Source organism: Dipodomys merriami, unplaced genomic scaffold (assembly GCF_024711535.1).
Source record: "Dipodomys merriami isolate MVZ:Mamm:240054 unplaced genomic scaffold, mDipMer1.0.p SCAF_35, whole genome shotgun sequence".
Lineage (NCBI taxonomy): Eukaryota > Metazoa > Chordata > Mammalia > Rodentia > Heteromyidae > Dipodomys > Dipodomys merriami.
In genome coordinates this window covers 10231308-10258454 of record NW_027205048.1, presented here as the reverse complement: position 1 = coordinate 10258454, position 27147 = coordinate 10231308, and the positions used below count along the sequence as shown (strand labels likewise).

The 27147-nt window shown below is 47.7% G+C and overlaps 1 protein-coding gene across 2 annotated transcripts; it reads left to right on the top strand.

Moving 5' to 3' along the window:
- Positions 1-400: 400 nt before the first annotated feature.
- Sfxn4 (sideroflexin 4) lies at positions 401-26058 on the top strand. Of its 2 annotated transcripts, XM_069988131.1 has the most exons (14): positions 401-609; positions 2420-2485; positions 5631-5705; positions 8441-8467; positions 8553-8607; positions 10605-10630; positions 11500-11553; positions 11645-11701; positions 12076-12141; positions 13114-13192; positions 15057-15172; positions 20446-20531; positions 22435-22552; positions 25797-26058. In XM_069988131.1, exons 1-14 carry the CDS (start codon positions 571-573, stop codon positions 25872-25874), a joined length of 942 nt encoding a protein of 313 aa, XP_069844232.1. In that variant the 5' UTR covers positions 401-570; the 3' UTR covers positions 25875-26058. The 2 variants fall into 2 exon arrangements, with proteins under 2 accessions (XP_069844232.1, XP_069844233.1); XM_069988132.1 differs by lacking the exon at positions 11645-11701.
- Positions 26059-27147: the final 1089 nt, after the last annotated feature.

Below are 27147 nucleotides of genomic sequence, written 5' to 3'. Positions count from 1 at the left end.
TTTCAAGCGTAATGCCCAAAAGCTTGGTGTGCCCTGAAAGTCTGATGAGAAGGTGCAAGGTCCGGGTGAAGTATGGAGGGTCCCACGCGCTGCTTACAGGGTCTTTGCAGTAGCTCTGTGACAAGGAAATCGCCTGGGCCTGGAGGCTCCAGACTCCAGAGCAGCTGGGAATGGGGTTGGGAGGACTGCGCCCATGGGGGAGATGGGCTATGGGATCTGGGCGCTCGCGGGAGACGATGGGGAGACGATGGCGAGGACCAGGACACGCAGGGGGCGGGGATTGGTGTCTCGGGGGCGGCGTCTTCGGAGTCTGGGGGCTGGGACTTAGAGCCCGGGGCGGGGCCTACGGAGCCCTGGCGCAGGCGCGCGGCCACCTAGGGCGTCCGCAGGGCGGGCCAGAGCCGAGGCGCGCGAGCCGGCCGCTCGGGCGGCGTGGGGCGGATTGCCTGGCTTCTTTTCCAGGCCCCGCGGGGGTGGCTACGGCTTCCGCGCCCGTCACTTAGACACCCGGAAGAGGAGGAGGAAGTGCGGGGCCGGAGGCTCCCAGCCTGCCGCGGCGCCGCCGCCCGCATGGAGCCCAACCTGAGCTTCGGCATCTGGGAACGCCAAGTACGCGTGGGCCGGCGCGGCGGGGGGCGGGGAGGGCGCGCGCGCGGCGCGTGGGGTCAGGCTGGCCCAGGTGACCTTGGCAGGCCACGTGGCTGCCCGTGGCTGCCGACTCCTCCTCCCAGAGGGGCTCGGGAGTGCGCCTTCCTCGCCCTTCCACCTCTGGAGGGGACCAAGATTGCGGAGGGCGCGGCTGCAGCCGAGAGCATCGCTTAGGCCCGGGACGGGGCTGGGGAGGGTCTCCCCAAGGTCACCCTTCAGGGCGCCCTGAAGGAGGCCCGACCTCCCGGCGATCTCCGCCCGAGCCTCTGCTGAGCAGCACGTGGGAGTGAAGCTGGCCTCCCCGGAGCTGGCGCTGGGGCCTCCCTCCCAGGAAAGCTCACTGACACTCGGCCAGACCCCTCCGGCCGGAAGCCCCAGGCCGCGCCTCCCTCCAGCAGCGCCCTGGGTACTTTAAATGATGAGTAAAACCCTAGGCCAGTGGCTCACGCTTGTAATCCTAGCGAATCACGAGGCTGAGATCTGAGGATCGCGGTTCAAAACCCTGCACTGGCAGGAAAGTCTGTGAGACTTATCTCCAGTTAACCATCAGAAAGCTGGAAGTGAAGCTGTGGCTTAACGTGGTAGAGCACTGGCCCTGAGTATCAAAAGCTTAGAGGCTGGGTCCAGGCCTTGAGTTCAAGCCTCAGGACTGGCACACGCACACACACACACACAAATGGCAAGAAGAAATAACTGATAATGCTATGTTAATTTTAATAATACGTTGTTTAGCCTAGCAGTTGCCAAATAGTAATATTTCAACATATAACCTAAAAAACAAATGAGATGATTTCACCTACTTTTGCTATATTCTTTGTGGACCACGTATGTGATAGCCCTGCATCAATCCCAACTCACTCTGACTCCATTTCACAGCTCAGCTACTTGGGACCAGCCAACCAGCACAGTTATAGTATTCTTTGGAAGATCATGACTTAGGTTAGGGTCGTTTTGAAGGTTGGGATGTTGAGATAGGCATCTTAAGTGTGTGGGGGGGTAGAGGGCTTGTGGAGACAAACCAGGCTGGATTATAGTACTGAGATCTTACTGATGTGTCTCCCTTAGCTATTAGTGTTAACTAGCTCTGAAAGCCAGAAAATATTCTGAGGTTTTTGGAGTTCTTTGCTTCAAGTGATATGAATGGAGGCACTTTGAACCCCAAAGACTGAGCTTACAACCCTCAAGGCCAGTTGATAATGAGTGGTTCCTGACACAGCCCGAACCCCTGGAGCTCTAGCAGGACCTTCTCACCTCAGCTTCCTTTACCTGCAAGATGAGTGTGCTGAAAGCCAACTGCTGATAGCCCACACTTGTATCCTTGCTACCATGGAAGTTGAGATGTGAGAACCAATGTTTGAAGCCAGCCCAGGTAGGAGAGTCCTTGAGACTTTTATCTTTTAACATCAAAAAACCAGGAATGGAGCTGTGGCTCAAGTAGAGTGCTTGCCTTGAGCTAAAAAAAAAAAAAAAAACAAAAAAAAAAACTTAGGGAAACTGCCCAGGCCCTGAGTTCAGACCCCAGGATTTGTATGTGTGCGCACGCACGCACGCACACACACACACACTTTGTTGAAAAGATTCTAAGAGCTGGGTGCAGGTGGCTCATGCCTGTAATCCCAGCTACTCTGGAGTCTAAGAGCTGAGGATTGCAGTTCAAAGCTAAGCAGGCCAAGACACTCAAAGCTAGAAATGAAGGTGAATAAAGTAAATTGCTACTTCTGCTATGTGTCTTGTTTTTATTAATTTCTCTGGTGCTTTTCTCCTACTTTAGTCTTTTGTTCAAAGATTTCTTCACTGGACAGAATTATTGGATCCTACAAATCTGCTCATTTCAATTGTAAGTATTTTCTTGTTTTCAGAGATAATTTCACCATTTTATATTGAAACTTGGAGATTGTGTTCCCCTTTTGAAAGTAGTTGAAATAACAGAGTTTATGAAATTATGTGTTTTTATTCATTTTGATTGAGCATGTTAGGTTAGAAGGGTGACATAAGGGACTGGGAAGGTGGCTCAGTGGTGGAGCGCTTACCTTGCATGCATGAGGCCCTGGGTTCAATTCCTCAGCACCACATAAGCAGAAAAAGCTGGAAGTGGCGCTGTGGCTCAAGTGGTAGAGCGCTAGCCTTGAGTTGAAGAACTGAGGGACAGTGCCCAAGCCCAGAATTCAGGCCCCATGACCAGACAAAAATACGTGTTTGTAGAGAGAGGTGTGTGTGTGTGTGTGCGCGCGCGCGTGTGCGCGTGTGCATGTGCGCATGCATGCATGTATGTTTGCACACATGGTATGTATGTGTGCACACACCCATGTACCAGGCCTAGTCTAGGTGCTTGTCACTTAAAGAGAATAAAAACCAATTTTTCAGCTGGGCAAGGTGGTGTATATCTATAATCTCAGCATTTGGGAGGTAGAAGCAGAAGCAACTTCTAAGACTGGACTGTTTCAAAACAAAAGCAAAGCACGGGGAATGTGGCTTAGTGGTAGAGTGCTTGCCTAGCATGCATGAATCCCTAGGTTCAATTCCTCAGTACTATATAAACAGAAAAAGCCAGAAATGACACTGGCACAAGTGGTAGAATGCTATCCTTGAGCAAAAGAAACTCAGGGACAGTGCCTAGGACTGGTTTAAAAAAAAAAGAAAAGTCAGGCGCCGGTGGCTCATTCCTGTAATCCTAGCTACTCAGGAGGCTGAGATCTGAGGATCACAGTTCAAAGCCAGCCCGGGCAGGAAAGTCAGTGAGACTCTTATCTCCAATAAACCACTAGAAAACCGAAAGTGGCACTGTGGCTCAAGCGGTAGAGTGCTCGCCTTGAGCTGAAGAGCTGAGGGACAGCACTCAGGCCCAGAGTTCAAGCCCTACGACCGACAAAAAAATAAATAAATAAAATAAAAAGCAAATGTCAGGGATATTGGCTTATACCTGTAATTCAAGCTACTTGAAAGTTAAAGATCAGAGTGATCACAGTTCAAGATAGCCCTGGTAGAAGTTATTGGTACTCATCTCAACGACAAAAACTGGGTGTGGTGGTATATGCCTCTCATCCCAGCTATGCAGGTCTAATAGAATGAAAGAAATCCAGGCTAGCCTGAACAAAAGCATATTAACCCTACCTGGAAATAAGGCAAAAAAGAGCTGAGGATATGATTCAGATGGTAGAGAACCTGCTTAGCAAGTGTGAGACCCTGAGTTCAAACCCAGTACTGCCTCCAAAAAGCTTTATAACAGGGCGTATGGCAAATAACTTTAACTAAGGCCCTAAAGGGAATTGGGTAAACAGAGCAGGTGTGGGAAAGTGAGCCCTCAATTGGTCAGTTGGTTTAGTGCAGGGAACCAGGGAGATCTTAAAGGTCCAGTTCTTTTTTTTTTTGTTGGTTGTAGGGCTTGAACTCTGGGCTTGGGCACTGTCCCTCAGCTCTTCAGCTCATGGCGAGCGCTCTACTGCTTAAGCCACAGCGCCACTTCCATTTTTCTGGTGGTTTTACTGGAGATAAGAGTCTCACAGACTTTCCTGCCTGGGCTGGCTTTGAACCGTGATCCTCAGATCTCAGCCTACTGAATAGCTAGGATTATAGGCGTGAGCCACCAGCGCCTAGCTAAGGTCCAAGTTCTTCACCAAGAGAGCAGTGTCAGCTGCTGAGGTTTGTGTGTCAAAGGGTCTTTTGGTAGTCGTATGCCGAGTGACCAGCTGCATTTGGCAAGCCATTCATTTGGGGGTGGCTCAGTTGTCCCAGTGAAGGAAGAGGATTTGAGTCAGTGTGGTGAGGGGTGAAGAGGAGCTGCTCTTTGACCACTAAAAACCCTTTAGGACCAGAGTCTAAGGGCTGCATCCTTCTTTCCCTCAAGATGTTCCTTACAGTTATGTTAATCATAAAAACTAGGAAACAACCCAGTGCTAATGAGCAGAAAAATAGATAAAATGATATACAGTGGAGTGTTGAGTAGCACTAGAAGTATGAACTAGTTACAAGCAATTAATGGAAATGCGATGCTCAATGGAGAAACATAGAGGTGAGGATTGATGTAGCTTTGGTAGGATGGGAAAGGGATGAGACAGGGTAATGGTTCCTTCTGAAAAGCAAAATTAGAAGCAAGTATATCCAGATGTTCACAGTTACTAATTCTGGTTGAGGTTATTTTAGTTCTGTATATATGTATTTTTCTCTCACATTAAGAAAAGGAAGCTGGGTGCTGGTAGCTCACACCTGTAATCCTAGCTATTCAGGAGGCTGAGATCTGAGGATCTTGGTTCAAAGCCAGCTCTGGCAGGAAAGTCCGTGAGACTCTTATTGCCAGTGAACCACCAGAAAACAGGAAGTGGTGCTGTGTCTCTAGTGGTAAAGTGCTCTCCTTGAGCTGAAGAGCTGAGGGACAGTGCCCAGGCCCAGAGTTCAAGCCCCATGACCAACCAAAAAGGAAAAAAAGAAAGAAAAAGAGAGAGGAAACACGAACTGAACTGATTAGCCATGGACATGGGGCAGATGCAGGAATTTCTGGGATTCTGACTTGTGCCACCAGGGAGGCAGTTGATGTCTGAGACGGAGGGATGGCAGCCACAGTAGAGCTGGAAGAATCTAGGAAACTGGAGAATCTATGTAACACTTGGGGCTGTCCTCATGGACATTTTCAGGGAGTGGAGAGCCTTGAAATCAGTTTTACAGTTGCAGTAATGTGTTTGGGAGACTGACTTGTGATTTTTTTTTTTTTTTGGGTCTGGTTGTGGGGCCTGAACTCTGGGCCTGGGCGCTGTCCCTCAGCTCTTCAGCTCAAGGCTAGCGCTCTACCACTTGAGCCACAGTGCCACTTCCAGCTTTTTTTCTTTTTGCTTATGTGGTGCTGAGGAATTGAACCCAGGGCCTCAGGCATGCAAGGCAAGCGCTCTACCACTGAGCCACCTTCCCAGCCCCTGACTTGTGATTCTTAAATGCGTGCACAAATCTGAAAAATTCTGACTGTTGCTTTATTTCTCCATATTTGATTATAGGAAAGAATAGAAAAATCAAGGCAACTCTTGTTCACCCATGAAGATGCAGCCAGAAACAACCTGAATGACCAAAGGGTATGTCTCCTGAGTGCAGATGTGCACAGATATGCAAGGTTCGAGGCTGGCTGAAGTTACCTTCAGTTGGTTTTACTTGGCATGGAGTAAAATCAAGTGGTACTTTGGCTATTAATCCTGTCATTGGACAGACACACTGCATAGGGGAACATCTTATAAAACTGTTTTTGTTTGTTGTTGTTGTTGTTGTTGTTTTTGGTCAGTTGTGGGGCTTGAACTCTGGGCCTGGGTGCTGTCCCCGCACTCTTTAGCTCAAGCCGAGCACTCTACCTCTTGAGCCACAGCGCCATTTCCAGTTTTCTAGTGGTTTATTGGAGATCAGAGTCTCACAGACTTTTCTGCCCGGGCTGGCTTTGAACCACAGTCCTCAGATCTCAGCCTCCTGTGTAGCTAGGATTACATGCGTGAGCCACCAATGCCCGGCTTGTGTTGCTTTTTTTGTCGGTTGTGAGGCTTGAACTCTGGGCCTGGGTGCTGTCCCTCAGCTAGTGCTCTACCACTTGAGCTACAGTGCCACTTCCTGGGTTTGTTTTTTTAGGAGCAGTTAGAATTCTGTCACATAAACAAGCAAGAAAACTGTTCTTCCTATGTAGTGCATATTAGTGAGATTCTTTATAGCTGATTCCTGAAACCTCATGGTAAACTCCAGAATTCAGGCAGGCCCTCTGAAGTCAGAATCTGTTTTCCATCACAGGCAGTGTTCTGGGGCAGGATTATATTCTTGCCTGTGGGCTCAACCAAATATTTTGTTACTTAGCCTGCAGCAGAGGGAGATTTCCAGAGCTCACAAACATCAGTCCCTCGAGGGAGCCCATGGCAAGTTCACATATTTAACTTGGTTTTTCTAAGAACTTCTTGTGGCCTCGGGGCTGACACTTCGACTCTGTTACAAATGATGTGGTTAATGGTGCAGAGTGAACTCCGAATGCAGCCAGCCTGAGCTGCTCTGAGCAAGGGACAAGCTGGCTTCTGGATTTACTTAAAAGATAAATTAGGTTTTGGTCCATTCCATGTTTACAGAGGAGTTTTTAATATTCTGGGTAGTTTCTTTATAAGGATCATATCTTATCATTAGTGCATTTGTTTGTTTGGTCCTTTTTTGATTTGTTCCTTCCACGTAGTAGAAAATACCTATGGTCTTCCCTGTCTTCCTGGTGAGGCAAAGGTGTCATCAGAAGTAAGACTGCTCAGTGGTCATGTAAATTAGTGTAGCCACTATGGCAACCAGTATGGAGCTTTCTCAGAAAACTTAACTTAAGCTGAGCGCTGGTGGCTCATGCCTGTAATCCTAACTTAGGAGGTTGAAATCTAAAGTTCACAATTTGAAGCAAGCTTAGATAGGAATGTCCATAAGACTCTCTCTCCAGTTAAGCAGTAAAAAGCCGGAACTGGAGCTGTAGCTCAAGTAGTAGAGTACTAGCCCTGAGCAAAAAATAAAAATTAAAAAAAAATCCAAAGATAGCACCTAGACCCAGAGTTCAAGGACCAGCACTCACACACACATACACACACACAAAACTAAAATAAAATAGATCTACTCTGTGGCCTTTCTTAACCATTCCTAGGCATATATCTGAAGGAATATAAGTCAACATACAATAGAGATAACTGAATCCCATGTTTCTTATAGAAATAGTCATGATAGCCAAGCTGTGGAATCAGCCTAGTCCTACTACTAAGGATTGGAAAATAAAATGTCCTGAATATATATAGCATTTTATTTGAAGATATTATTTGTCATTTGTAGGAAAAATAGAACTACAGATAATAGTGTTTAGATAAGCTCAAGAAAACAGATTCCACATGTTTTTGTTCTTATGTAGAATCTAGAGTTTCATAATAATAATGATGTGAACTGGCTGTGAAAAGGGTCCTGTTGAGAGGGATGAGAGGAAGGGGGAGGGGGAAGGTAGAGAGAGGGATTGGGGTAGTAGATATTATAAAAATATACATATGTATGAAAGCATAATGAAACCCATTACACTTGATAAAAAGGAGGGAGAAGAGTTAAGAGTGGGCTGGGAAGGTGGCTCAGTGGTAGAGCGCTTGCCTTGCATGCCTGAGGCCCTGGGTTCGATTCCTCAGCACCACATAAGCAAAAAGAAGAAAGCCAGAAGTGGTTCTGTGGCTCAAGTGGTAGAGTGCTAGCCTTGAGCTGAAGAGCTGAGGGACAGCGCCCAGTCCAGAGTTCAGGCCCCACAACTGGACCCCCCCCCCAAAAAAAGAGTTAAGAGTAATATAGGTGGGTGAATTTGATTAAGCTACATTATATTCCTGTTTATAAATATAACTTTTTATATAATTTATGCTAATAAATTTTTGTTTTATTCATTTATTTTGGTACTAGGTCTGGAACTCAGGGCCTTGTATGCTCATTCACTTATGACTAGTGTGCTAGCATTTGAGTCCCAGTTCCAGCTTTTTGCTAGTTAATTGGAAATTAGAATCTCTCAGATCTGTCTGTCTAGGCTGGCTTCAAACTAAGATCTACAGATCTCAGCTTTCTGACCAGCAAAAATGCCAGGAGGAGTAGCTCCAGGGGTAGAGCCATTTGTGAGTGAAAAGGCTGAGCCAGAGTGCAAGGCTCTGAGATGAAGCCCCTGAAGCAGTGCTTCATAGAGGTTTGGGGGGGGGGGGGCAGGAAAGGAGAAGGGGATAGGGAAAGGAAAGAGATTGGCCAGGAGACTTTTACTACTGAACTATCTTTAAAATCTGCTTGTTTTTCCTCTTTTTAGATTAAAGAAGCATGGAAGAGGAGTCTTGTAAGTTTCAGCCCCTTCCTAATTTTTAGCCTCCTAAAATAATAAAAGCAAACATGCAGCTAACTTTTTTATCTGTCCTTTGAAGTCGACCGTGCACCCTGACAGTAGCAGGCTGATCCCTGCGTTCTTCCGGCCAGCAGGTGAGCTGGTGCTGAGTGCAGAAGTGGGTTGGGAAAACCTGGCTGCAAACAGAGAATTGCTTTATTTCACTGTTCTATTCCCTGCCCAGTCCTTGAACGGTTTCTGTGGACAGTCTGGAAGTCACACCTTAGAAAGAATACTGGAGGGCTGGGAAGATGGCTCAGTGGTAGAGCGTGTGCCTTGCATGCCTGAGGCCCTGGGTTCGATTCCTCAGCATCACATAAGCAAAAAGAAAAAAGCCGGAAGTGGCGCTGTGGCTCAAGTGGTAGAGCGCTAGCCTTGAACTGAAGAGCTGAGGGACAGCGCCCAGGCCCAGAGTTCAGGCCCCACGACCGGACCCAAAAAAAAAAAAAAAAAAAAAGAATACTGGAAGGTTGTTGGATTGATAGCAAAGAGCAGGCTCTAGGCCCAGAGCTGAGTCCATTACTGTGGAAAGATCTGGGCTTTGGGCAGCAGGGACCAGGCCTGTGGGGGAACCTGCCCTATTCTGTCAGGTTGGTGATGGTATCTGATGGTTTAGACCTGGCAGCTCGTGAGTGCTGCATGTGTTATGGATACTGCATAGTTTCTTGCTCTGACTTCCATGGCATTCACTCAGATGATGGGCGTAGCATCCGTGATCTGTGAATTGTAAGCCATAAATGGGAAATAAATATCCAACCATTTAGATTCTTCTTCAACAATTCATGAGAAAGATTAAGGTTAAGTGCAGGAATTAGTGTTAAGAGGGAAAGGTATGGAAGTGGCACTGTGGCTCAAGTGGTAGAGTGCTATCCTTGAGCTGAAGAGCTCAGGGACAGAGCCCAGGCCCAGAGTTCAAGCCCCATGACCAACAAAAAGAAAAAAAAGAGGGAAAGGTAAAGTCTGGGACGGTGTATAGTGACTGTGGTTGCGTGGTAACTCTGTAGCTATGTGTGTGAGAGAATCGGAGTTGTCACGGAGATCTTGAGCACTTCATCTGTAGCCATGCTGCTAATCCCGGCTACTTAGAAGGTGATTGGGACACTACTTAGAAAGTGATCTGGAGTGGGCTGGGAAGGTGGCTCAGTGGTAGAGTGCTTACCTTGCATGCATGAGGCCCTGGGTTCAATTCCTCAGCACCACATAAGCAGAAAAAGCCAGAAGTGGCGCTGTGTCTCACATGGTAGAGTGCTAGCCTAAAGCTGAATTGCTGAGGGACTGTGCCCAGGCCCAGAGTTCAGGCTTCACAACTGACAAAAAAAAAAAAAAAGAAAGTGAATAAGGGAATAGGTTTATTAAGGTTATAAATCTCAACGGCTGCGGGTGGTGGCATGTGCCTGTCATCTCAGTTACATAGGAGGCCGTAGTTAAAAGGGTGACACTTGAGGCTGGTCCCCAAGAAAAACATGAGACCTTACCTGAAAATAACCAAGAAGTGGAAAGGGCTAGGGGCATGGCTGAAATGATAGAGCACCTATCTAGCAAGTGAGCATCCCCCCCCCCCAAAAAAAAAACGAGGAAAGAAAAAAGAAGCTGGTTGCTAGTGGCTCATGCATAGTATACTCTTAGCTACTCAGGAGGCTGAGAGCTGAGGATGAAGATTCAAACCAGCCTGGGCAGAAAAGTGTGACTCTATCTCCAACTAACCTGCAGAAAGCTGGAGGTGTAACTCAAGTTGTAGAGCACCAACTTTGAGCAACAAGAAGTCAAGTGAGTGTGCAGGCAGAATTCAAGCCCCAGTACCAGAAAAAGAAAAAGAAAACTTTATCTGGAAGGATGGGTTAGTAACAGTTGACCCTGCTTCCGTTCAGGGAGAGCTCTGACCAGGCTGGCGGTTATCTCCTGGTTAGATCTTTCTGTATTGGGCAGTTTTCATTTTGTGCCATGTGCATATAGTTACTATTTTTCCTAGTGAAAAAAGGTAAGAAAGGTCTCCTTCAGTTCTGTGCCCTCGGAAAGTCACTAGGCGATGTCCCTTTAGGCCTGATCTCGGGCGGCCCGCCTCACTGACTGCTCTGCTCCGCTCTCCTTCCAGCTTTCCTGCCCTTGACGGCACCCATGGTGAGTAAGCTGCCACTCGCCTCAGGTTTGGGAAGAGGTCTGCCCGTCTCCCTACCTCAGCTGGGTCCCTCCTGTCTCAGGATGGCCAGCTAGATGCTCTCTGCTGTGACCCTGGTCCCTCTATCCCGTCTCTAGCTGGGCCTTGAGCTTCCCTGTGCCACACATGATGCCCTGTAGAGGAGACGAGTGCCCTGTGGGATTGCCCCTTCCAGCTTACTGTCACAAATGCCTGAGGTCATCAACTTATTCAAAGAAAAGGTTTATGTTGGCTCCTGGCTTCAGAGGCTGCAGGCCATGGTTAGGTCGTCCCCTTGGGCTGGTAGCAAGACAGCACGTTGTGGTGGGAGAGTGTCGGGGAGCAAAACTGCCTCCCTTAGGGCACCCAGGCAGCGAAAGAAAGGGGAAGGTCATGACCCACTGGCCCGAAGACCTCCCAGCGTTTCCTGCACCTCCCAGTGTCACCTCAAGACCATGCCTTCACACATTCAGATGCAGCGAAGGCCTTTGGAAAGACATCCGGGTCTATAGTGCTTGCTTTCCCCAGATCCTGCCCCAACGTAGTTCACCCAGCGCTGGGAACTGCCCTGCAGGAACATTGTGCACCTGGTGGTATTTCTGTTTTTGTTTTTATCACATTACAGACCATCCCTTCTTCCACATGTGCCCCTGTTTAGCTCTCTTGGCAAGTGCATGCTTCCCGGATGGCCTGCCGGATGCCCACAGGGTATCCTTGGAGCCACTAGTTGAGGACCAACTAATTGCTCACTGAACATGGGCTTGGCCCCCACCTTACTCTCCTGCCCTAGCACTAAGTCTCCCCTAGAAAATGTTTTTGCTCCTGTAACTTTACTCTGCTTTCTTCTGAAAAGCTGTTTTTGTCAATGATGCCAGCAAAAGGAATGATGTCCACACTTGTCCCTCAGGTAAGGGTTCTTTCACTTATGTGATCACTGGGTTCTGTGGAGCTTGAAACCACAAAACCATAGCGTGGTCCACTTGCCTCATGCCCCGCAGGTTTCCTTTTATGCCTACACAACAGCTTTCACCATCACCAATGGCAACTCCAGCTATGTGAGTTCTTACTGAACCCAGGCAGGGCGTGATTTGGGGTTATGTTGGATTTAGGATTTGTGTATCTGTGCATGTGCTGCTAGTGGGTCTTGAACTCAGGACCTTGTGTTCTCTCTTGGCTTTTTCACTTAAAGCTAGCACTCTACCACTTAAGCCACAGCGTCACTTCTGACTTATTGGTGGTTCAATGGTGATAAGAGTCTCACAGAAGTTCCTGCCTGGATCCTCAGATCTTAGCTTCCTGAGTAGCTAGGATGATAGGCATGAGCCACCAGCACCCCACTGTTGTGTTTTGTTTGCTTGCTTGTTTGTTGTTGTTAGTTATCTTTGCAGGGCAGAAACTACTAATAGTGTACTTTGATTTTTTCCCTTAGAGGCATCATGAGGCAGAGCGAGTGGTGTTAGGAACGGGAGCATTCAGTTCTTCAGCCTTCCTTGGAGTAGGTTTTTATTACCTATTAGATCCTTTCTCTTCCTCAAAATTCATAAAGCTTTATTCTGTTTACAAATGTATGTGTTAACCTAAGCAACTTAGAACATATGAGTCAACCTATAAACATTTAAGTCAACCTATAAGCATTTCACTCAAAATAGTCACACTATAAGTCCTGAGTTTCCAAGTACATACAGGTGGACCTAGTATTCGAAGATTCTACTTCTGGGCAGTCAGCCAATTGTGGATGATAGAAGATACTTGAAAAACACTACATCTGTACTGAACATGTTACAGATATAAACTGTGCAATATGATAACCACTTACATACCCACTTACATTGTATTAGATACTCTTAAATCATCACAGATGCTTTAAGGTACATAGGAGATATGCACAGGTTATAAGAGAGAACTCAAGAGTCTGCAGAGTTTGGTATCTGGTATTTGGTATCTGGGATGTCCTTGCACTAATATCTACTAGAGACTGAGGGACAACTGGACTCAATAGACCTCTAATGTCGATTGTGTCCTGCTTTGCATGTCACAATACTACAATGGTGAAAAATGCAGACTATAAAACCAGGTGTAGTTGGGTGCTGGTGGCTCATGCCTGTAATCCTAGCTATTCAGAAGGCTGAGGTCTGAGGAGTATGGTTCAAAGCCAGCCGGGGCAGGAAAGGCCATGAGACTCTTATCTCCAACTAACTACCAAAAAGTCAGAAGTGAAGCTATAGCTCAAGTGGTAGGGCAACAACTATAAGCAAAAGAGCAGAGGAACAGTATCCAGGCCCTTAATTCACACACTAGTACCAACATACATACACACACATGCACGCGCACACACACACACACACACACACACACACACACACACAGTACAACCACAGTGTGAGCTGAGGTGAGAACTAAGTCAGCTAGCTCTGTTGCTCATGTCTTGTTCTCCCTACCCCAGTGATGTTTCTCTTTTATTTTCTAGTTGTTCCCTTATTTCGTTCAAATAAAGTATCCCCTGATTAACCCTTTGATCAAAAGGGCCTTACCCATCATCTTTTTCGGTGAGTAAAAAGGGCGGGGAACGTGCTGTCTGCTGCTGTTTTCAGTCTTTGAGTCCTCCTCTGTCCCCTGAGACCTCAGGTGCCGTGACCACACCAGGTCTGTTGGCAGCTGTTGATGTGCAGCCTCCTGGGGCCCCAGGTCCAAATTGTGTCTTTGGCTTGAGACGTGACCCTCTTTCCGTAGATGCCTCTCAATTGTCAAAGGATGAACACTAACTTAGAAATTATTATTATTTTAAAGTGATACAAGAGGGCTGGGAAGGTGGCTCAGTGGTAGAGCGCTTGCCTTGCATGTATGAGGCCCTGGGTTCGATTCCTCAGCACCACATAAGCAAAAGGAAAAAAGCCGGAAGTGGCACTGTGGCTCAAGTGGTAGAGTGCTAGCCTTGAGCTGAAGAGCTGAGGGACAGCGCCCAGGCCCAGAGTTCAGGCCCCACGACTGGACCCCCCCAAAAAAAAATTAAAAAAAAAAAAGTGATACAAGAGATCAAACCTAGGGCCTTACACATACTGGGCAAATGCTCTACCACTGAGCTAACCCTCAGACCCAACAAAGCTTTTTTTTTTTTGGCCAGTCCTGGGGCTTGAACTCAGGGTTTAGGTACTTGTCCCTGAGCTTCTTTTGCTCAAGGCTAGCACTTTACCACCTGAGCCATAACACCACTTCTGGTTTTTTCTGTTTATGTGGTACTAAGGAATTGAACCCAGGGCTTCATGCATGTTAGGCAAGCATGCTACCACTAAGCCACATTCCCAGCTTTACACAAATTGCATTTTAAAGTATGTCTATACAGCCAGGCGCTGGTGGCTCACGCCTGTAATCCTAGCTACTTAGGAGGCTGAGATCTGAGGATCACAGTTCAAAGCCAGCCCAGGCAGGAAAGTCCATGAGACTCTTTTTTTTTTTTTTTTTTTTTGGATCCAGTCGTGGGGCCTGAACCCTGGGCCTGGGCGCTGTCCCTCAGCTCTTCAGCTCAAGGCTAGCGCTCTACCACTTGAGCAACAGCACCACTTCCGGCTTTTTTCTTATGTGGTGCTGAGGAATCGAACCCAGGTCCTCAGATATACAAGGCAAGCGCTCTACCACTGAGCCACCTTCCCAGCCCCCATGAGACTCTTATCTCCAATAAACCACCAGAAAATTGAAAGTGGTGCTGTGGCTCAAGTGGTAGAGCACTTGCCTTGAGCTGAAGAGCTGAGGGACAGCACCCCAGCCCAGAGTTCAAGCCGCATAACAGACAAAAAAAAAAAAAAAGGTCTGTCTATACAAACCATCCTTGTGCAGCATTTTAGTCATCCCAATGACAAGTTCCAGGAAATATTCCCATTTTCAAATGAAGAGACTAAGGCACAGGGAGGGTAAATAACTTGCTTAGGGACACACAGCAGGTAAGTGGCAATAGAGGGAGCATAACCAAGTTAATCGGACAGCAGAGTAAGTTGAGTGTTCACGGAAGATTTTTGTGTGCCAGCGTGAAAATTTACATAGCTTGTGTCATATACCTGGGCTTGAGGATCAAGGCAGTTGGAAGAGTTGGTAGAACCTTGTCGGTGGTGAAATTGGGGAAGTGATGTCATGACCTACCTGGTCAAGCCATCTTAAGCAAAGATTGGGAATATATTTGAAGGCGATTGGGTTTCTCCTGGATTCTGTCTGGGAGTCAAGATCCAGGACTGAGTGGCTAGTGGTCGCAGTTCTGCCTCCACAGTCCAAGGAGAGACCTTGGGTTGCTGGGCCCCTGGCAGAGACCGAAGGTCAGAGAGCAGCTGTGTAAAAGTGGCTTGAGGTGGACAGACCTTGTAAAAAGATGTTCTTTTGCTGGCCTGAAGCTCATCTCCTGTTTCCTGTTCTCTTTCTCTACAGCCCAAGTCAGTGCAATGAATGTCTTTGCATCCCGAAGTCTTGAGCGCATTCGAGGGATTCAGGTCATGGACAAGGAAGGCCGTGTTATAGGCCTTTCCAGAAAAGCTGGGGAAAAGGTATGAGGTACAGTGAAGGAGTCACTTACTTGATCTTTCAGCAGAGAATGGGATTTTCTGTTGGAGAGCCAGTCACACGTCCACCCCTGCCTTCTATTTTCTTTTTTTTTTTTTTTTTGGGTCCGGTTGTGGGGCCTGAACTCTGGGCCTGGGCGCTGTCCCTCAGCTCTTCAGCTCAAGGCTAGTGCTCTACCACTTGAGCCACAGAACCACTTCCGGCTTTTTTCTTTTTGTTTATGTGGTGCTGAGGAATCGAACCCAGGGGGCCTCGTGCATGCAAGGCAAGTGCTCTACCACTGAGCTATCTTCCCAGCCCCTACTTTTCTTTTTTACCTTCTTCCTTTCTTTTTTTTTCTTTTTCTTCTTTTCTTTCTACCTTTCTTTAGCCGTTGTCCCTATTCCTGTGAGAAAAGGTCTGCATTTTGGTACCAGTGTTTGAAAGATAATGCACCAGTCTTAAGTTCTCAAAAGAAACCGGTGGGATGTGTAAACACACCTGTTAGGGAGTGATTTTGAGAAGCTGACACGTGATGGAGGCTGGGGAGATGGAAACTCAGGGCAGGCCAGCAGGTAGGAAGTGGAGTGCAAACTTGAGCAAAATTCCTTTGGGAAACCTGTTTAACTCCAAAAAGATCTTTCACAGGGGGGACCACTTTCTTGTCAAGTACAGACGTTAAGAAATCTAATAGTGCCGGGCGCCGGTGGCTCACGCCTGTAATCCTAGCTACTCAGGAAGCTGAGATCTGAGAATCGCGGTTCAAAGCCAGCCCGGGCAGGAAAGACCGTGAGACTCCTATCTCCAATAAACCACTAGAAAACCGGAAGTGGCACTGTAGCTCAAGTGGTAGAGCGCTCGCCTTGAGCTGAGGAGCTGAGGGACAGCACCCAGGCCCAGAGTTCAAGCCCCACGACCGACAAAAAAAAAAAGAAATCTAATAGTTTGATCTAACACTCCTAGAAATCGTTGTGTAGTCTACGGTAGTCTCATTTTGGCTGTGAACTTTTTTTTTTTTTCCCATTTAGCTGTATTGAGGCTTGAACTCAGGACCACTCATTTGCTAGGAAGGCATTTTAAAAATTTTTTTTAATTTGTTATTATAAAGATGATGTACAGAGGGGTTACAGTTATGTAAGCCAGGTAAGGAGTACACTTCTTTTGGGACATTGTTACCCATTCCCTCATTTTCTCCCCATTTTTCCCTTCCATCCCACCCACAAGTTGTATAGTTCATTTTCAACTTAGTGTTCGGTGAGCACCACTGCTGCACTCTAAGGAGCCACACCTGTACTCCTTTATTGTACTCAGGTTTTTATTGTTGTTTTGTCAGTCGTGGGGCTTGAACTCTGGGCTTGGGTGCTGTCCCTGTGCTCTTCAACTCAAAGCGAGCGCTCCACCGCTGGAGCCACAGCGCCACTTCCAGCACTCAGGGTTTTTTTTTGTTGTTGTTTGTTTTTTGTTTTTTTGGAGGGGGTAGCGGTGCTGTACTTGGCCAGGGCACTATTTCTGAGCTCTTTTGCTTGAGGCTGGCACTCTACCACTTTGAGCCACAGCTCAAATCACCAGTTTTCTGGTGATTTATTAGAGATAAGAATCTCATATGGGCTGGGCGCCAGAGGCTCACGCCAGTAATCCTAGCTACTCAGAAGGCAGAGATCTGAGGATCTTAGTTCAAAGCCAGCCTGGGCAGGAAAGTAGTCTGTGAGACTCTTATTGCCAATTAACCACCTGAAAACTGGAAATGGTGCTATGGCTCAAGTGGTAGAGTGCTGTCCTTGAGCTGAATAGCTTGGGGACAGTGCCCAGGCCAGAGTTCAAGCCCCATGACTAACAACAACAACAAAAATAATAATAATCTCATAGGGCCAGAAATGTGGCTTAGCAGTAGAGTGCTTGCCTAGCATGCACTGGGTTAGATTCCTCAGTACCACATAAACAGAAAAAAAAAAAGCCAGAAGTGGCTCCGTGGCTCAAATGATAGAGTGCTAGCTAGCCTTGAGCAAAAGAAGCTCAGGGACAGTGCCTACACCCTCAGTTCAAACCCCAGGACTGGCCAAAAAAAACCAAAAACCAAAACAAAACAAAAAACACAAGTCTTAGGGACTTTCCTGCCTTGCTGGCTTTGAACCTCAATGAGCTACTAGCACCTGGCAACAAGCTTGCTTGCTTGCTTGCTTGCTTCCTTCCTTCCTTTCGCCAGTCCTGGGGCTTGAACTCAGGGCTTAGGTACTATCCCTGAGCTCCTTTTGCTCAAGGCTAGCATGCTACCACTTGAGCCACAGTGCCACTTCTGGCTTTTTCTGCTTCATGGTGCTGAGGAATCGAACCCAGGGCTTCATGCATGCTAGGTAAGCGCTCTACCACTGAGCCACCTTCCCAGCGCCCTATGGCACATTTCTATTTCCCTAAAACCTTCCTATCCCCCCATGTATTCACTCTTTGCTTCCACTCCAAGCCCTAGAAAAACATTATCTTCTTACTTTTACCTCTTCTAGAAATTTCATATAAATGAGTTATCCAGTAGATTTTTTGTGTGTTTGTGCCATTCCTGGGGCTTGAACTCTGGGCCTGGGTGCTGTCTTTTAGCTTTTTTGCTGGAGGCTAGTACTCTTACTTGAGGCACAGCTCCCCTTCCATGTTTTTGGTGACTAACAAGCTAAGAGTCTCATGGACTTTCCTGTTCAGGCTGGCTTCAAACTGTAATCCTCAGATCTCAGCCTTCTGAGGAGCTAGGATTATAGGCGTGAGCCTCCTGTGCCTACTCCAACTAGTAGTTTTTTTACATGGCTTCTTTTACTCTTTTGCTCATCCATTTTGAACCACACATCAGTGTTTTGTTCTTTCTTACATTAGTACCGTGTGTGTGTAACAGACATTTTACACACAGGCAGTAGACAGTGGGAGTCAGGCTAGTTTGTGGCTGCGTCAAGCCTTGACTGGAGACTACGTGTGGACCTGTGTTTGCACTTCTTTTCAACTCAGTTTAACTCCTGGGTGTCAGTATGGCTGAGAATGGCTCATGAAGCTGGAGGATAGAGTGAGAACAAGTGTTGAAGTAGCCACCTGTTGCCCAGCCTCTCCTGCCTGCCAGGTGCAGTGTTAGGGTCCACAGACCTGAGCCCTCACCTGTGAGGGGCCTGCTCCCTCTGGCTGTGCAGCCTGTGCCTGGGGTGTGGCCGCCAGCCCGCCAGCGCGTGGGAGCCTCCCTGTACCCCTTCTCACCAGTGGGAACCTGGTTTCTCGCAGGAGGCCAGTTTAGGGTGAAGGGAAGAGTTTGATGATCTGCTTTAGAAAAAAAATGTCTTTCTCTTAAGCATAAAGTGCCTATGGCTGTGCGTAAGCATACGCATTCTTTTACCTTTTCCCAGTGGCTGAAAGATCTATTTTCTTTGGCTAAAATTTCAGAAACTGCGTAACCAGCAGTATCTGATTGTAATCGGGCTCCTGGGTCGGCTTTCAGGAGGTCAGCGTAAGGCTTTCCTCTCTGGCCACCTCAGCCAAGTAAGCAAGCGGCCAGGCGTCCTCTAGGGCCTCTGGATGACGAGTATCCTTTTGGGGTGTATCTTCCCCTCACTCACAGGCCAGACAGAGAGACAAGCTTCGCCCATCAGTGTGGAAGCACTACGGGCTCAGCAGCCCCTGCTCTCTTCCTAAACAGCAGAGGTTTTACTTTGTTCTCCTGAAAGTTTCCTTGGAAACGATCCTCTGGCCTCTTCCTATTCTTGTGCAAGGAAAGGCCTTCTCTCCAGAGGATCCATCAGGTCTGAGCTGGAGCGTGTGTCACAGGCTGTCTGCTGAGCAGTGGTTTGAGGGGAGCAGGGCCACTGGGAAGGGAGGATGTGGACCGGTCACAGGGTCTGGGGAACACAAGGGGTACCTGGAAGGATTAATTTTTTTTCAGTAGTGCTGTGTAAGTGTTCTACCTAAATCATACCCTCAGCCCTCAAATGTTAGCCTCCTCCTCCCTTCCCCGCCCCCCATAAAGATAGGATGGAACCCAGGGCCTTGCACATACAAGACAAGTGCTCCACCACCAAACCACACCTCCAGCCTCTGCCTGTTCATCCAGCTTGTGAAGTTATATCTATCGGGGCTGAGGTCTACAGTTAATATGTAAACCGAGTCAAAATTTCCCAGGCCAACTGCTAGTGACTCATGCCTTTAATCTTGCCTACTCTAGAGGCTGAGATCTGAAGGATCACAGTTCAAAGCATGTCCAGGCAGACAAGTCTATGTGATTTCCATCTCCAAAGGAACCAGCAAAGAGCTGGTTGGAGGTATGGCTCAATGGCAGAGCACCAGTAGAAAAAAACAAGCTGAGCTAGCAAGCTGGACAAAACAAAGTGCTGACAAAATAAAAACACAAGTTCTCTTCATTCACAGTCCCTACATTGCCCTTACAGATATATGGTTTGTGCATATAATTCATATAGCAAATTGATACATTCAGATGTTCAATGTTTTAGTAGATAGAAAAAGGTATAGAAAAGGTGGGAGAAGCTGGAAAGGTAGCTTAGTGGTAAAGTGCTTGCTTAGCATGTATGAAGCCTTGGGTTCGATTTCTCAGTACCACATACACAGGAAAAGCCAGACGTGGCACTCTGGCTCAAGTGGTAGAGTGTTAGCCTTGAGCAGAGAGGCTCAGGGACAGTGCCCAGGCCATGAGTTCAAGCCCCAGGATTGGCAAAAAAAAAAAAATAAGAAGAAGAAGAAAAGTGGGAGAATGTTATAAAGTATAAATACATACCTATACAAAATATAGTTTTATAGCAAACCACTTTAATTCCACAGCTAGAAGCTGGGTATGGGCAGTGAGCTCACATGGTACTGTACCAAACCAGTGGTCTCAAGATGCTGGCCTTCTGATGGCTTCCCGCATTGACAGTGTGGGAATGACTGGGATCAGGTTCAAGGTTGGAGGCCAGTGGCAGAGGTCTAGTTGAAAGGAAATGTGGAACCAACTTCAGTGGCAAGTTTCATGTCTCCTCCAAGGGGCTGTTTGTCCTAAGCAAGGCTTTGTCTAGATCCCTGGGCTTAGACACAGGAGCTGGGTTATTGGAGCCTGGAGTCCACAGCGGAGTCAGGGAGTAAATCCCCTCTCAGTACTCTTGGCGCCGGCCCCAGCTGTCCTCCCTGTCCCCACATCTAGAAAGACCCCGGGACGCATCAGCTCCATCTCTTGCCAGCACATTTCCTCAGTGTGCAAGGAGCTGTAGAATCCCCAGCTCCATCATTCCGTGTACTCAGCTGCCCCCTTTTTTTGCATTTTCACCAGGCTGTTAGGGAAACATCCATCTCCAGGGCAGTGCTGTTTGGGATCTCGGCTTTGATCCCAGAAATCTTCACCTACTTTTACAAAAGGTAAGTGGGACCTTTCTTACCATAGGTAGGGAAAAACACGTTAGCAATTAAAATCTTTAGAAAGCTTGTGGGATGTGAACCTAGGGGGAAGGGCGGAAAGAGGGGGCTGCAATCACCTTCCTAATAAAAACTCATTTCTTGAAGACCAGAAGACATCTAGCTGTGGTGATTGTAGCCAGCCTGGAATCAAGCCTGGGTGCTCTGTCCATAGGCTGCCAGCACAGTGGAGTTGGTGATTTGCAAACCCACCCAGCTCCAGTGTGCTATTAGCTTTGCACAGGTTCCCCCTCCCCAACACTGAGCATGCTGTAATGAGCTTACTTGCTCTCCTGACCCCTCCCCCATATAGTAGACCGGCTCCCAATTGTGAAGCAAGCTATGACCTGTTAGGCAGAGATCCTGTGCTTGCTAAATAGGAGCCCACCCCGCCACAAGGGAGACCTGGGATGTAGGGACCAGCGTGGGTGGAATATTGTGCACAGCTGCTGGAACCAACGCTCAGTGGACCTCCGGAGAATGCTCTCTTCCTCCACTGTTGTTGGTGTCCTCTCCTGCCAGAGTAGACTCGGGGCAAACTACCAGTCATGTAACTCTTCTTTCAGCCTCCAGTCAGAGGTGAATGTATACAAAGCCCAGGTGAGGCTGGACCGTCTTCAGTCAGATCAGGACACTCCAGAGGAGGAGCCCATTGGGCCACAGTGGTCACCGGCTTGGTTCTAGGCCAGCCAACTGTAGAGCGTGGGAAGTGGAGGAAACTGCCAGCAACACATGAGCCATATGTCAGGAAGTCGTGCTCGGGGCAGAGGCAGCCATCACTTCCCATGGTTGGTCCAGTTGTATATATGCGGAAACTTGCTCAGTTGAGGTCTTTCTAGACTGTTCTGGGTGACCCCAACACTACAAATCCGTCAAAGCTGGGATCTCTGTCCTCCCTCAAGGCTTACACAAGTGGTACCGGCTGCCTGATGAGCAGAGGTAGTCACAGTTTCCTCATGAGCATGGAAGAATCTAGAAGCTAACTGAGCTATCAGTGATCTCAAAGAAGCACCCTCTCAGAGCCTCAATATCGAAGCTGAAGGGCTTGGTGGATCTCCTAACTCCCCCATTTTGCATCAGAGAAAAAACAAAGGGTAGAGTTGCCAGGGGCTGCAGATTTGTCAGGGGTTCGGACAGTGTCTGAGAGAACCTGGGTCTCAAACCCCTGGGTTTTTTCCACTCAAGCCTGGTGCTCTACCACTTGAGCCACAATTCCACTTCTGGCTTTTTGGTGATTAATTGGAGCCAAGAGTCTCACTAACTTCCCTTTTTGGGTTGGCTTTCAACTTTGAAGCCCAGATCTCCGCCTCTTGAGTAGCTAGGATTCCAGGCATGAGCCACCAGCACCTGACTCATCCACCACTTTTTGAGCCATGTCGTATGCCATGCTTATGTCACCAGCCTGTGTGTTCATTTCATTTGTGTGAGGCTTATGGTCATACCAACCTTACACCCAGGCTGTGGGGGATTCAGTGAGCAAGGGCCACCTCGGAGCCCGACCCACACAGCAAGCACCTAGTTCATGCAGCTTTTCGGGCCTGCACCAGTGGGGCAGAGGCTTGCCTCAGAAGAGAGGCCAGAGCTGGGCACCGGTGGCTCACATCTGTAATCCTGACTACTCAGGAGGCTGAAGTCTAAGGATCACAGTTCAAAGCCAGCCCTCACAAGAAAGTCCGTGAGACTCTTATCTCCAATTAACCACCAGAAAACTGGAAGTGGCACTGTGGCTCAAGTGGTAGAGTGCTCGCCTTGAGCTGAAGAGTTCAGGGACAGCACCTAGGCCCAGAGTTCAAGACCCACGACCAACCAAAAAAAGAGGCCAGAAGTGTTCAGTGCCAGCTGTGAGCTGTGGCCTTATCTCTTACAGGACCCTGTTTTACTTGCAAAACCCATGGTCATTGTGGACTGCCAAACTATCTTGTACTGTGCTGGTGATGGGACTGATGGTGCCAGTATCGTTTAGCATGTTTCCTCAAGTTGGACGGGTGAGTGTCCTCCACTTCATCTCAGCAGTAACAGATGTAATTTCATGTTTATAAGAGTACAGCAGCCGGGAGACTAGGAAGGTGGCTCAGTGGTAGAGTGCTTGCCTTGCATGCATGAGGCCCGGGGTTTGATTCCTCAGTACTACATAAACAGAAAAAGCCAGAAGTGGTGCTGTGGCTCAAGTGGTACAGTGCTAGCCTTGAGCTGAGCTGAGGGACAGCGTCCAGGCCCAGAGTGCAAGCTGCAAGACCAATCAAAAACAAAAAAAAGTACAGCAAAAATGTTTAATGCCATATTGGGGCTTGAATTCAGAGCCTGTGCTCTTGTTTAGTCTTTTCATTCCAGGCTGGTTCACCACCACTTGATCCATAGCTCCATTTTTGGCTTTTTTGGTGGTCAATTGGAGATAAAAGTCTCAAAGACTTTTCTGCCAGGGCTGACTTCAAACCATGAGATTCATATCTCAGCCTCCAGAGTAGCTAGGATTACACAGGTGAGCATTTGGTATACAGCTAAATTATTGTCTAAATCTGTTTGTAAAAATTATAAAATAGGAAGCTGGGAAGGTGGCTCAGTGGTAGAGCGCTTGGCTTGCATGCATGAGGCCCTGGTTTCGATTCCTGAGCACCATATAAGCAGAAAAAGCTGGAAGTGGTGCTGTGGCTCAAGTGGTAGAGCACTAGCCTTGAGCTGAAGAGCTGAGGGACAGCACCCAGGCCCAGAGTTCAGGCCCCACAACTGCTAAATAAAAAAATAAGCAATAAAACAATGTCTGTATTTGGACATAATTCTATTCAGGACCAGGAGGGGCTCGGAGACCCTCTGCCTGCCTGTGTCAGCCAGTATAGCCAGTTTTGTGGGACTATTTGATACTGGAGATGTTGATATTAGGAAGTGTTAATTTTTTTAGGTGTCATAGTGACATAGGTAGTTACTGTCATTATCATATACATAGTAACAATCTTTATCATTTGGAATTTCTTTTGTGTGGGTGCCAATATGGGGCTTGAAATTGGTGCTTCACCCTCTCTCTTAGCTTTTTCACTCCATGTTTGACTTTTTTGCTGGTTAATTGGATATTCATCTGTACAAGATGGTTTTGAACCATGATAATCAGATCTCAGCCTCCTGAATAGCTAGCCATTTGGAATTTGTAAAAGACACAGCCATTTGAAAATTGTCTTAAAGTACTCAAGGAGAAAAATCCCACTTCTGGGTGTGGGAGATGCTTGAGGCAATAAGATCAACAGATGGTTAACGGTTATGGCTGAGTGGGGAGTACAGGAGAGCTTATTATATTCCTTCTACAGTTTTTAGTGTGTGCCAATCATGGGGCTTGAATTCAAGGCCTGAGTGCTGTCCTTGAGCTTTTTTGCTCAAGGCTGGCACTCTACCATGTGAGCCACAGTTGTACTTCTGGCTTTTTGGTGATTAATTGGAGATAACAGTCTCAGACTTTCCTGCTAGAATTGGCTACAAACCTTGATCCTCACATCTGTCTCCTGAGTAGCTAAGATCACAGGCACAAAACACGAATGCCCAATTCTACATTTAATTTTGAAAATTTCCATTAAAAAGTTTTAGATGATAAGCCAGGCATTGGTGACTCACACTGTAATCCTAGCTACTCAGGAGGCTGAGATCTGAGCCTAGCAACTCAAAGCCAGCCCAGGGAGGAAAGTCCATGAGACTCTTATTTCCAATAAACCACTCAGAAAACTGGAAGTGGTGCTGTGGCTCAAGTGGTAGAGCGCTAGCCGTTAGCTGAAGAGCTGAGGGACAGCACCCAGGCCCAGAATTCAAGCCCAATGACCGACAAAAAAAAAAAAAAAAAAGATTTTAGATGATAGATATTGCTATTCATTAAACATCATTTAAAAAGTTGAAATGGTTACTTAAATTTTGTGGTGGTATTAGGATTTGAATTTAGGGCCTCAAGCTTACTAGGTGGTAGTTCTACTACTTGAGCCATGCCCCTGCCTTTATTTATTTATTTATTTTTGTTATGATAAGGGTGATGTACAGAGGGGTTACAGTCACATAATTCAGGTAAAGAGTACATTTCTTTTTGGACAATGTCCCTCCTTCCCTCGCCCTCTCTCTGCTTTTTCCCATCCCCCACCCACAAGTTGTACAGTTCATTTTCAACATATGTCTAGTGAGTACCACCGCTGCACTTGTTCACCCTTTGTCCCTCCATTTCTTACTCTTTTTTGGTCAGTTGTGGGGCTTGAACTCAGAGCCTGGGCACCATCCCTAAGCTCTTTTGCTGAAGGCTAGCAGTCTATCACTTTGAGTCATAGTACCACTCCAGTTTTCTGGTGGTTAATTGGAGATCAGAGTCTCTCAGACTTTTCTGACCAGGCTGGCTTCAAACCGAGATCCTCAGGTCTCAGGCTCCTGAGTAACTAGGATTATAGGCATTAGCCACCGCCCCCCCAGATTTGCCCCTCCATTTCTGTGTCTCCCCTTACACTCCCAAAGACATATAAACAAACTTTTAATTTTCAGGGAGAATCTCATGTTTTTTTGCCCAGGCCAGACTCAGACTGGGACCATCCTACCTGCACTTTCCAAGTAGCTGCGACCACGAGTGTGCACCATCCTACCTGGCATCTTGCTTGAAATTGTTTTTTTGGGGGTCCGGTCGTGGGGCTTGAACTCTTGGCCTGGGCGCTGTCCCTCAGCTCTTCAGCTCAAGGCTAGCGCTCTACCACTTGAGCCACAGCGCCACCTCCGACTTTTTTCTTCTTGCTTATGTGGTGCTGAGGAATCAAACCCAGGGCCTCATGCATGCAAGGCAAGTGCTCTACCACTGAGCCAGCTTCCCAGCCCTGAAATTGGGTTTTGATAACTTTTTGCCCAGGCTGGCTTGAACTTTTCTTTTTTCAATCTCTGCTTCCCAAGTAGCTAGGATTACAGGCATAAGCCACCAGCGCTTAGCTTATTGTTTAACTTCTAAGGCAGAAGTTTGTGCATATAAATATTAAGAATTTAATTGTGTGGGCTGGGAAGGTGGCTCAGTGGTAGAGCGCTTGCCTTGCATGCATGAGGCCCTGGGTTCCATTCCTCAGCACCACATAAGCAGAAAATAAAAAAGCCAGAAGTGGTGCTATGGCTCAAGTGGTAGAGCACTAGCCTTGAGCTGAAGAGCTGAGGGACAGCGCTCAGGCCCAGAGTTCAGGCCCCACTTTCGGACCAAACAACAACAACAACAACAAAGAATTTAATTTTGCTTTTCAGGTGCAGAGCAGAAAGCTTGAAGAGGAAATTCAGTCTTCCACAGAAGAAACAGAACTATTCTATAATAGAGGAGTGTAGGCTATTTTAGGTGAAGTTATGTGGCTTCTGCTTGGAATCCTCCTTTCCTTCAAGGTCTCAGGAGACCCCTGCAAGACAGACTAGCTTTGGAGCTGGGTTCTGAGGCTGGAAGAGGGACAAGAGGGTCCTAGCTGGCATCGAGGAGCTGGCCTGGGAAAAGTACTAATAAACATCTAAAACTGAATGCTTCAAAGATTACAGGTGAAGGTTGCCCCTTGCCCATCTCCAGATTGGGAGCCCAGGCAGCCCCAGCCCTAGTGCCTGCCATAGTCCTGCTCAGTTTGGCGATCCCAGATAACCAGTGCCCACCTGCCACACTCGCAGCTCCTCACTGACAGGACCCTGTTAGCTTCCTCACTGGGTCAGCCATGGCCATTACCAGCAGCAGTACCTCCTGTTCTGTATGGCCAGCTGGCTTCAGCTCCTGATCCCTCTGTGGCTCAGGGCCTTGTTCTGTCTCTGGGGTCCCCTCTGCCTCCAGCTTCCCTTTCAATTGGTTCCTCCTAAGCCAATTTCATCAAGAAAGTAACAAAAGCCCTTCAAAGCCAGCCTTGATCAGCACTGGGGCCTTGGGGGCTTGGTCCGCATTGTTAGCCAAGAATTGTTCCCACCTGTACCCCTATCCCAAGGCTACACTGCCATGCTGATGGGCCCCTAGACCTATCCTGGCTCTGAGCAAGACCTGATTAGGCTATTAGGGTGTCCGCCAGATACAAAGCTGGTCCACTCACACATGGGCTCAGCTCCCTCCATCTGGTGCCACTGCGTCTCCACATCAGGCAACAGTGTTGGGGGCACCCTCACCCCACCTCATTCTACAGGATGCCTCATCTTCCCAACTGTCCAGACAACCATGGCCTTGCTGCCATCCAGCTCAGCGCAGTAGTGCCCCCTACTGGTGCTGCTCTTCACATACCTGCAGACAAGGCTGGGCTTCCAGTGCCAGGTGACCAAATCAATTCACTTGGCCCTGGGGAACCATTACCTTCCTTGGAAGTTCCTCTCCTCATTCTGAGTCAGCATCTGGTTTTCACCTGCACTGTGGGCTTCTCTAGGCCTTCCTGGAAGCTGTCCCTTCTGCTCTTGTATGTTAATCCTTTCCTCCAGGTTTCCAAGATGCCCTTGCCACAGGATTCCATTTTACCCTGTCCCCCTCCTGTCAGGTCTGGCCTTGGCTACATTAGTACATCAGCCTGTGGGCTGATCCTGTTCCCCAGTAAACTCTTCAAGGCACCATTTGCCCTTCAGGTAGCCCAGAACATAGCAGAAGGTG

Excerpts from the sequence above, each read along its gene's own strand:
- Sfxn4 (XM_069988131.1), top strand. The coding sequence starts at position 571 with ATGGAGCCCAACCTGAGCTTCGGCATCTGGGAACGCCAA. Across the intron at positions 10,631-11,499 it reads TGCCCTTGACGGCACCCATG|CTGTTTTTGTCAATGATGCC; the intron begins GTGAGTAAGCTG and ends TCTTCTGAAAAG. Across the intron at positions 20,532-22,434 it reads TTCACCTACTTTTACAAAAG|GACCCTGTTTTACTTGCAAA; the intron begins GTAAGTGGGACC and ends TATCTCTTACAG.